Here is an 11126-nt window from a genome sequence, read left to right as displayed (position 1 = left end):
GCATATTTATTTTCTTTCCCTAGAAGTGAGGGTGCTGATTCAAAAGGCATGCACGTTTTTAAGGTTTTTATTATATGCTTAGAATTTACACATCGAGTATGGCAGAGTATTGAGTATACCTGCTTCTGCCTGCTGAGCCACATGAAGTACTCCCCATTCTGTTTTTTCTTTTAAATTTTATTTGTTTTTGGCTGCGTTGGGTCTTTGTTGCTGTGCGCGGGCTTTCTCTAGTTGTGGTGAGCGGAAGCTACTCTTTGTTGCGGTGCACGGGCTTCTCATTGCGGTGGCTTCTCGTTGTGGAGCACGGGCTCTAGGCGGGCGGGCTTCAGTAGTTGGAGCACACAGGCTCAGTAGTTGCGGCATGTGGGCCCTAGAGTGCGCGGGCTCTAGGGCGCGTGGGCTTCAGTAGTTGTGGCATGGGGGCTCCGTAGTTGTGTCTCACAGGCTTAGTTGCTCTGCAGCATGTGGGATCTTCCTGGACCAGGGATTGAACCCGTGTCCCCTGCATTGGCAGGCAGATTCAGTGGTAACCACTGCGCCACCAGGGAAGTCCCTCCCATTCCTTTTTATCTCGTGCACTTTAGAGTTGTAAAGCTAACAAAGATGGGCATTAAGTCATCATTTTACAGGACCTGAAACTGCCAGGGAAGTGCTCCTTGGACACCTAGATGGAGGCAGGGGACAGCCAACTCTAAGGCATGCTGCATGTTAAAGCAGTGCCAGAACCTGTGATGAATCCCAGAGGTCCTAGGAAGTCAGAAGGGTGTGTGTGAGAGACAATTCTCGAGGGCAAGTGACCATGTTAGGGCACCTACTATCACATCACCAACCATCTTCACCTCAGTGGGGGTCTTTTGGGAAGTGATGTACCTCCATAAGGGAAAATAGTGAAGAAAAAGAAATCATTTATTTATGCAAATACTCTAGCCACCAGCCTACAAATTGCTTTGGGGGTTAGGGAATGGCTTTTGGGAGCCCACAGGAGTGAAAGAAGTCTATGTATATTACTCCATTTCATCTTCACTATAGAAGGGTAATCTCTGCTCTGACACTGACAAGCTGGGAACCTCAGGTAAGCTGGCACTCTTAGTTAGGTCTTCTTGTGTCTGAAAGCACAGTGATGCAATCTCTCTATAGTTAAGTGTGTGTGTGTGTATACATATATATGTATATTAATACGTATATATGTAGTAGTATATGTATACTACATGTACAGCGTGTCAAAACAATAAGGAAACTTTCTGTCACATAATAGGTCCAGAGATAACATAGTTTCAGTTTCTTTTTTTTAAAATAAATTTATTTATTTTTCTCTGCGTTGGGTCTTCGTTGCTGTGCGCGGGCTTTCTCTAGTTGCAGCAAGCGGGGGCTACTCTTCGTTGCGGTGCGCGGACTTCTTATTGTGGTGGCTTCTCTTGTTGCGGAGCACGGGCTCTAGGCAAGTGGGCTTCAGTAGTTGTGGCTCGCGGGCTCTAGAGCGCAGGCTCAGTAGTTGTGCTGCTTTCAATTTATTGACTTCTGCCCTCAGGGTTACAAAATAGCTGAAGCAGCTCCAGACAACACATTTGCACATAATATCCAAAGGTGAGAAGAAAGAGGAAAGCTCTCTTAGAAGACCCCTAGGTTTCCCCTTGCATCCCACTATACAGGATTATGTCACATTTCCATTCTTAGACCAATCACTGGCAAGGAGAATGGAATTTCCAAGTTGGACTTAGACTAGTTAAGATTTACCCACACTGGTCAAGTGGTCAGCAAAGAAGAAGGGAGAGAGTAGATAGTGCCACTTATTAGCTTATTTGCAAATATGGATAATAATGGCAAATATTTTCATAGAGTTGCTGTGAAGATTTAGTGAGTTAAAGTGCTTACAATAGTGCCTGGTGCATGATAAGTGCTCAGTAAATGCTATTATTAAATAGCGTTTGTTATTAAATAGCAGTTCTACAGATGAGAAAATGGATTCAGAAAGCTTAAGTGCCTATGTGTCAGACCTGAGACTAGAATTAAGACCTGGTTGACTCCAGAACCCACACTTTCCACTGCACCAGCTGCCAAAGTCAGAAGTGGGCAGGTGTGGCACCCCTGCTCTTCAACTTGAAGGTAGATGGGATGATTGGTCCAATGTAATTAAATCTCCATTGCTTCCCAGAATTGCCCCTCTGCATGAAAATTTTGAAGCCCTTGAAAGTAGAGCCTGGAAACCCTGGGATCCTGGCCTCTTACCATCTCCACCCCTTCCAGGATTCCACAGCCAGCTTGTCTCCAACCAGGACTTCGAGTAAAACCTCACACAGCTGGCATTAGATTGAAGGCTCCTATTTACCAAGGCTTGGCCTGTAAGCTGATTTAGCAGCTACAGGGCCCTTCAAGCTTGGCTGTAGGGCCCACCCAGCAGCTGCAGGAAAGGCATGGTGCTGGGAGAGTAGGCTGGCCAGCTGGTATGGAGGAGCAGTTGGGATTGACAGCAGCAGGAGTATCTTCAGCTTTAGCTGTGCTGCCTCACCCCAAGGAGAAGCCAGGCCTTAGGAAACGGGCCCCCCAAACCACAGCCTAAGCCTTGGTCAGGTCGGCACAATGACATTCAGTTGCGAGGCCTTCCTTATACTTTGCTATCTCCCTCCCTGTGCCCCCTTGCCTTGCAATGACATTCCCTTCCCTTGGGGCCCTGGCTGCACCCCACAAACCCTGCTCACAGCTGCCACAGGTGGACTCCAGCCCTTCCAGCTGTTGAGCCCATTCTTCATGTCGTGTCCTGGGATTAGTCAGTTGATGGGAGGGCCTAGGATATGCGGGTGGCAGTGGATTCTGATCTGTCTCAGGCCCCCAGGCCCCCAGGAACCCAGAGAGATCTGCAGCAGCCAGAGCAGCAAGAGGTAAGAGAGGAGTGATCTGGTGGGAAGGCAGGGAGAGGTTCAGGGTGGGATAGTTAGGGGCCAGAGCCATGGTGGACAGAGCTGAGAGCGAGGGGCAGAAGGGAATACACTCACTCAGGGTCCCAGAAAGTATTGGAGCCTGAGAGATTCAAAGGTAGAAGTACAAATTTTGGTATTGGAGGAACCACGTTTTGGAACACCCTAGGGGTGTGACTATGTGCCACAAATAGGAACAGGACATTGGCTTGTGCACTTATCCCCCTTGGGGAGAGGGGGAATATGCCCAGATGTGTTTGTGCTGTTGTGTTTGGGGTGTCCGTGTCTCTAACGCTGTGTGTGTGCCTGTGTGAGTGTACACATTTATCTGTGTGCTGCCTAGAGGGGAAGGGAGCGTATCTCCCCAGTGTCAGCCAGTGCTCAGGGTTTTACTTATGTTTTCTCATAATCCCCCCAACAACGCTGTGAGGTAGGTATTTTAATCTCCATTTTACAGCAGAGAAGACAGGCTCAGTGAAGCTGAGTAATCTGCCCGAGGTCATATGGCAGATAAATGTGTGTATCTAGGATCTGCCTGATTCCCGGGCCTGTGCTCTTTTTGCTTTGCTGTCCAAAGTTTTAAATCAGACCCAGGGCTTCTTTGTGGTCAAAAGGCAAGGGGGAAGGAAACAAGACTGGAAGGCCTGTGAGATGTGAAACCTTTTCAGCTCTGCCCAGGGTGCTCCAGGCAAGCCCCAGGAGAGGACCTTCACCAAGGTAAGTCCAAGGTCACTGTGCATGGGCCTGCCTCTGGGTCACTGCATCCTAAGACCATAACTCCATCCATGCCTCACTCTCCCCCCGACTGATCTGGATGGCCCTGGAGCAGGGAGGCTTGGGTTTTTTCTGGGAAGGACCCTATATTCCAGCCTGGTTTCTCCATAACTCCCTGTTGGCTCATGCTTGGGCTTAATGCACATACCTGGGCCCCACAAATCAGAACCGTACACCATCTGTGAGGGGCACCTTCACCCTCCCAGTCACCAAGGTTGGAAATTTCCAAACTACCTGGGATTCCTGTCTCTTCCTCATTTCCCACATCTTGTCACCAAGCCCATTCTGCTTGAGATAACTCCGGAGCCCACCCCCTCCTCTCCATCCCCAGCTGGCGCTGGCTGAGCTCAGGTCTCAGGCCCTCGCCGGGCTTCCCACCACCACCGACTGAGGAAAAGAGGACGGGGGTCGGGTGGGGGAGGGCGGGATGGAGGGCTTCTTGTGTGGCTAATCTCCATGGTGACCTCTCTTCCTCTCGCTAGTCCCAGGTCCGAGATGAACAGCAGCGCTGGGGAGCTGGGTGTTGGTGCTGGCGGCCGCAGCCCCTGGGACGACCCTGCTGGCTTCATCGTGGTGCCCGCAGCCTACGCCTTGGCGCCAGGCCTGGGGCTGCCGGCCAACGTGGCGGCCATGGCAGTGTTCGTCCGCCACGGCAGGCGCCTGGGCCAGGCCCTGCGTCTCCACCTGCTCAACCTGGCCCTGGCCGACGTGCTCTTCACGCTCACGCTGCCGCTGTGGCTCACCTACTACCTGGGCCCGACCCCCTGGCCCTTCCCGGAGGCTGCCTGCCGCGCGGCCGGGGCCACCTACTGCGTGTCCACCTACGCGGCCGTGGCCTTTGCGGCGCTCACAAGCTTGTGTCGCTGCGGCTCGGTGCGCCCGCCCGGCCCTGCGCCGCTGGGGCCCCGCCCGCGCCACGTGCGCCGCCGCCCGGCTGGCCTGGCCTGCGCCGCACCCTCGCCGGTCGCCCCGCATGCGCTGCGCCCCAGGCCGGGCGGTGCCGCTCGCTGCCTGGAGCGCGGCTGGGCTAGCGCGGGCCTGGCCTACGCCACCGTGGCCTTCTTCCCCGCCGCCTTCCTGCTGGTGCTCGCGACCTATGTGAGCTTGGCGCGGGCGCTCGCGGCGCCCTAGGGCCCGGGCCCGGCCCTGGCCCCAGCCGGTCCAAACCGGCGCGCGGCCAGGACCATGGTGCTCGGGCACCTGTTGGTCTTTGCCCTCTGCCTGGCGCCCTACCACCTGCTGCTGGCGCCCTGGGTGGCCGGGCAGGAGGGCACCGTGGGCCGCGACGACGGAGGGTGCCGGGCCACCTCCACGCCTGACGTCCTGCACACCCTCAGCCTGGCGCTGCTGAGTCTCAACAGCTCCCTGGACCCGCTCATCTACTGCTTCTCTGTGCGCCGCTTCTGCCAGGACTGCTGGGCGCTGAGCTGCCTCCCGAGGGTGGGGAGGTCCGGGGTGCATTTGGCCTCCTTGGCCTCCTCCCAGAGAGCCCCCTGGCCTGCTTCACCCCTGCCACCCTCCCAGTGGCGTCCTGGGTGGTGAAAGCTCTTTGCAAGGACCTAGACTCCAATCCTGACGCAGCCACATACTAGCCGCCTGTAGTTGTAGACCTCCGGGCTCTGTCAAAAGGGGAAAGAAAATTCTTTGTAACCCGAATGTTTCCTAGACTTTGCCAGTGTTTGGATACAGATAATATGCCATTGCTTTCAAAATCTCTGGGGATAAACCCCAAAGTCTAAAAAGGGCCTACAAGGGCTGAGTGGCTCCTGCTTCTCTCTCAGCATCCTCTCATCCTCATTTTTCCTCTTCTCTACCACATCTGCCCGTCTCCGTAGGTTGAGTCACCTTATCAGTCCCTGGAACAGACGGGTTTCCTCCTCTTCAAGGCCTTTGTAACTGACTGCCAGGAATGATGTCTCTCTGTCTCGTTTGCTAAGTTAATTCCTTTTCATTCTCACTTCCTCAAACGTACCTGTAGGGAAGCCCTTCTTGACCAGCACCACATACACCATTCCCTAGACTGGGTTAGATCCGGTTGCTCCTTTATAGCTCTTTCCACAATTGCAATCGGGCAATTAACTGGTTAGTTCTTTTTTTTTTTTTTTCTGTTGTTCTTTCTCTCTGTATTTATGTCGATCCATAAGAAAGTGCCATTTTTGTAGACCCAAAAGGGTTGAATAGTGGCAGTTTTATTTTCATCCAGTTCAACTTAATAAATTCCATGTTTGTCTTATTTACTGCTTGCTACTGTGCCTTGCACGTAGTAAGACCTCAGTATGTCAGATGAATGCATGAAACCTGAATATCATTAGCTTAAAATGCTCAAGGACTCACTCCGACATTCTAGTCTCTGGTAGATTTTCCTCAAGTGTTTCTGGGATTCTCCAAGCTTGTATTACCAGATGCATTCTTGAACCAGTCCTGATGATTGCTTCCTTCTGCTGTTGCTGGTTACCTGCGACTCTGCCATCACCTCCACTGCCCCAAGAGTCCTGTGCCAAGACTTGGTGATAACCAAGCTGGAGATCCATCCTGCCGTTAGCTGGGACAGGGATTGGCCAGACTCGCTGCCTTCCGCTTCAGCTGAGCCAGGACTCTGTCACTGGGTGCAAATCCCTGGCAGTGGTTCTGGCCACCAGTGCTTTCCCTCCTCGTGCCTTGATGACTTAGCAGTTGGCTTCAAGTGGGGGAATGGAACCACTCCCTCTCCTCAGCCATGTTATTGGAGGCCCCATAGCAAGACTGCTTGGGTCTCAAGGAGTTAAGCTTAATGAGTGAGGGCAGCATGTTCATGTTGCCAAGTCAGCTGGGTCAGGAAGGGTTCACCAGTCAGCTACCATGTCTTACTGACCTCAGGTCCTATTGCTGAATTTGCCTTCTTATGGTAAATTTGAGAAATTTCTTCTTTAATTTTTGATACGTTACTTTTCATTGGTCCCTTATTCCTTCTTTAAATGTTTTCTTTTACATTTAAAAAATAATACATGTTCATGAAAAGAAATTCAAAGCAGTAGAGAAAAATGCAAAATAAAAAATAAAGCTTCCCCCAGTGGTAACCACCATTCACAGTTTCTTGTTGTGTATATCTTTCCAGAGATTTTCTATTACAGTACAGATATAGGTATAGTCAATTTCCTTCAAAAATCCACAAATGGGATAGTGTTACAAGGCTCTTCTGCACTTTTCCTCATTTAATGTATCTTGTACATCTTTTTATATCAGCACGTATAGATGTACCTCATTCTTTTTAATAGATGCAGAGTATTGATTTTACTCAATTGGTCCCCCTGTTGATGGGCATTTTTTTTTAACATCTTTATTGGAGTATAATTGCTTTACAATGATGTATTAGTTTCTGCTGTGTAACAAAGTGAATCAGCTATACATATACATATATTCCCATTTCTCCTCCCTCTTGCATCTCCCTCCCATCCTCCCTATCCCACCCCTTGGGCATTTGTTTTACTGTGATAAATAATGATGCAATGAGTGTCCCTGTCCACAAATCTTTGCATACTTGTAAATCTGTAGAATAAATTCCTGGCAGTGAAATTGCTGTGTCAAGGAGTATGTGTGTGCACTTAAATGGTTTAATTAAATCACCAAATTGCCTCCAAAAATGCAGCACCAATTAGACACCCATCAACAGCTCGTAACAGTCCCTGTTTTATCACACCCTCACTAGGACTGGATATTGTCACCTGCCTCCTTCTTGAATCTGGACTTTTGTCTGCATTTCAACTGTGAGCGTGGTTAATTTGTTTCTTTTTCCTAGAAGGCTTCTCAGTCTCCTCCATATCTGAAACCTGCTGGGGGGGGGTGGGGGGCAGAAATGGGAAGGGAAAGGGTATCACCTGAGACCTCATACCAGCCAAACCTTAGCCTGTCTTGCTTGCTAGAGGAATTAAACGAAAGCCCAAATACACATTGGTAGGTCCGCAGTAATTGTCATCTCTCTTTCCTTGGGAATTAGGTTGGCTCATTCCATGCAACACTGACCATCATCTCAGGCCAAGGCCAGGAGGCAGCCTGGGCCCACGTCATGAATTCACTTGCTCTGATGGAATGAATTGCTTGGCCCCAGGGGCTGTGCAAAGCGGGGTCTCTGAGAAATGATCTCGTGTCCACACTAGAGCCAGCTGAATCTCCTGAGGCCAAATCTGATTCTGTTCAAATAAAAAAATGATTCCCTGTGGCATCATCCATCCCCGTGGTCTTGTACTATCTTGCTTTTGATGTGACTTTTCCCTTAGTAGTCAGTTTCCTTTGGGAAATGTCTAACTTAGTCTTCTGTGTCTGACCTGAGGAAAAAGAATTTGAGAGTCGATTGCCTCTGGGAGCTCAGACACAGTGGAAGGAAGGCCTCTGTTTGGAGTTAGTGCGTTTGGGAATCACCCTCCCCTCTCCCCGGTGATTCGGGAGAGTAGGAACCTGGGGTGAGGACCCAGAGGCAAAGAGCCTGCGGGATGAGAGAGAACAGACGGCTTTGTACTGTCAATCATTTTGGATTCTTTTTGCCTTGTTTATTCTAAACTTTCAAGAATTTGACCCAAGACCCTCGCTCAGTCCAGGATGGAGAAGAGGGAGCCCAGGTTGGTCCTTGATTAGATGCTGGACACCCTCTTTCTCCAGGATCCAGGAAAAACTCATCTGCCAACTGTTCCCAGCAGCTAGGGGAGTCTAGGGTGTGTTTTCAATATGCCTTAGACCCCGCTACCTCTTGTAGGGCCAGGAACGCCCAACTCCCGCCCCTACCCACCCAGGCCACACCCTGTAGCTGTGGGGTCCAAACGTGGTGCAGAGAAGATGCTCCTGACACAGAAGGAAGAACGCTTCCCTTCCTCCTGGACCCCGCTCTCTCCTTCAGCTCAATTACTGTCCAGGTCTCTGAACCCAGCCCAACCCCGTTCCTGCCTTTGGCTAGGGCTGGTCTGGTCCTTGGCTCTGCACACACCTGCCCAGGGTCCCTCAGCCAGCCATGCTTCCTCAGTGACCCTGCTTGCTCTTCCTGAGCCCTCCCCTCCAGACCAGGCCCCACCTGTTCCCTCAGCCCCTGCAGGAAGCCTGTCAGACCTCAGCTTGATTTCTCTATTGTGTTCAGGCCCTGGCCCCAGGCGCTCTCTCTGCAGCTGATTCTTTGCCTTGACTTCTATTTCTGTCTCCTCTAGCCTTAGAAGGAGGATAGTGTTTTCCCTCTGGGTTCTGCAGATACCCCTGTGGCTGCAGCTGTCCTTCACTGGCCCTGAAACCAGCTCCGTGGACTACATTCCAGCTTCAGGGACTGGGACCTCTTCCCCAGACCAATCACTCCAGGGCTCTCCCAGGCCTGCCCTTTCCCTCGCTGGTATGGCACATGCCCACCATCTGGCCCTAGTGCTATCGTTAAATCATGCTTCTTTGCCCCTAATTCTCCGTGAGCACCAGTCTAGGTCTGAAATGTACTTGTGGTTGGGGTGCTGGGCTCACGCTAGCCCCTAGCATTGGTGGGGTTCTGGGCGAGCGTGCAGAAGGAGGCCCAGATACTATACGTCTAAATATTTACAAGTTATAAATTAAGCAAACACACTGTTAAATGAAATGCATTCCATCCATCTTCCTTGAAAAATATACCTTCATAATGACAGAATAGAAAAATACGTTTAAAGTTGTGGTTTTCAAGACTGAAAGTCAGCAAATTATCAAAGATGAGAGAATTTAATTTTACACATTATGTTCAAACGTTGTATTTGGGTGGTGTATGATAAATTATTATTACAGAAAATATTAATTATTTTAATTTCATCATATAAATCACCATTATTCATAATATAAAATTTTTTTTACCATTTCTTCAAGCCATTTCTATACTCATACAGAAATTCTTAAGTTCTTTTTTTCAAAAATTTCAATAATTTACTGTTATTTTATTTTATTTCTTTTTTTAATAAATTTTATTTATTTATTTATTTATTTATGGCTGGGTTGGGTCTTCGTTGCTGCACGCGGGCTGTCTCTAGTTGCGGCGAGCGGGGGCTACTCTTCGTTGCGGTGCACGGGCTTCTCATTGCGGTGGCTTCTCTTGTTGCAGAGCATGGGCTCTAGGCAGGCGGGCTTCAGTAGTTGTGGCACTTGGGCTCAGTAGTTGTGGCTCACGGGCTCTAGAGGGCAGGCTCAGTAGTTGTGGTGCTCGGGCTTAGTTGCTCCGTGGCATGTGGGATCTTCCCGGACCAGGGCTCGAACCCATGTCCCCTGCATTGGCAGGCGGACTCCCAACCACTGTGCCACCAGGGAAGCCCCTATTTCACTTTTAAAACTAAAACATATATCTATACATATCAGAAAATGTTTTTTTGAAATTGAGAAACACTGCATGTGAAATATACAACCAAAGTGAGATTTCAATAAAATATGAGGCAATTAGAACAATGAAAGGAAAATGTTTGTCTGACAATGAATAAGATTCACAGACATAAAGTCTCAAAACTAATTTTTATACAGACTACTTTTTGGGTACTATAGATTGAGGTATAATCTTGATTGAAGAGAGATCTGAACAAATTTAGCAACGACTTGTCATTTTCTGTTATTTTAAAATAACAGTCCAGGGACTTCCCTGGTGGCACAGTGGTTGAGAATCTGCCTGCCTATGCAGGGGACACGGGTTCGAGCCCTGGTCCGGGAAGAGCCCACATGCCGCAGAGCAACTAAGTCCGTGTGCCACAGCTACTGAGTCTGCGCTCTAGAGCTCGTGAACCACAGCTACGGAGCCCTCGTGCTGAAGCCCGCTCGCCGCAACTACTGAAGCCCGCGCGCTTAGAGCACATGCTCTGCAACAAGGGAAGCCACAGCAATGAGAAGCCTGGGCGCTGCAACAAAGAGTAGCCCCTGCTCACCACAACTAGAGAAAGCCTGCGCGCAGCAACAAAGACCCGACGCAGCCAATAAATAAATAAATAAAAGTGAAATAGTTAACTCTTATGTTTCTATAAACTTTTTCTAACATTTTCAGTATGAAGCAATAGTAAAATCAAGTAACTTGGTAATATCTATTTAAAATTAATATATTTTCCCACCAATGAACACGGTTTGTTCTTTATTGGAGAATTTTATTTGTTTCATTTAACTTTTCTGATACATATCATATCTTAAGTAAATTAAATGTAATTGATTTAATGGCATTTAGCTGAGATTTCCACCATGTGTCTGAGAGTGGTTCTGAGGTCATATTTGATGTGTTTCATCAATATATTCTATCTTTGGTCATGTCCAGAAAATATTGTGTATAATCTTTGAATTATTCCAAAAAATGTCATTGCTATCAGCACAATTGAAACTATGTCTTTTAGTAAATCCAAACTATGTACAATACATGGCCAAAGAATATTTCTGGATTTTTGGCCCAACTTTTGCCTTGTATACCTTTCTTTGTTAATCACATTAGCACCATGACCATAGATTTAT

The 11126-nt window shown here is 49.0% G+C and overlaps 1 protein-coding gene across 1 annotated transcript; it reads left to right on the top strand.

Moving 5' to 3' along the window:
* Positions 1-4142: 4142 nt before the first annotated feature.
* Positions 4143-7250, top strand: LOC137762083 (transmembrane protein-like). Its single transcript, XM_068539468.1, is given in 2 exon segments — positions 4143-4605; positions 4608-7250. Coding segments are annotated over 2 exon segments (573 nt in total). The 3' UTR covers positions 4718-7250.
* Positions 7251-11126: the final 3876 nt, after the last annotated feature.

The sequence above is a fragment of the Eschrichtius robustus genome, chromosome 3 (genome assembly GCF_028021215.1).
Source record: "Eschrichtius robustus isolate mEscRob2 chromosome 3, mEscRob2.pri, whole genome shotgun sequence".
NCBI lineage: Eukaryota > Metazoa > Chordata > Mammalia > Artiodactyla > Eschrichtiidae > Eschrichtius > Eschrichtius robustus.
The sequence above is the reverse complement of the archived record's forward strand: the minus strand, read 5'-3'. Positions and strand labels throughout refer to the sequence as shown.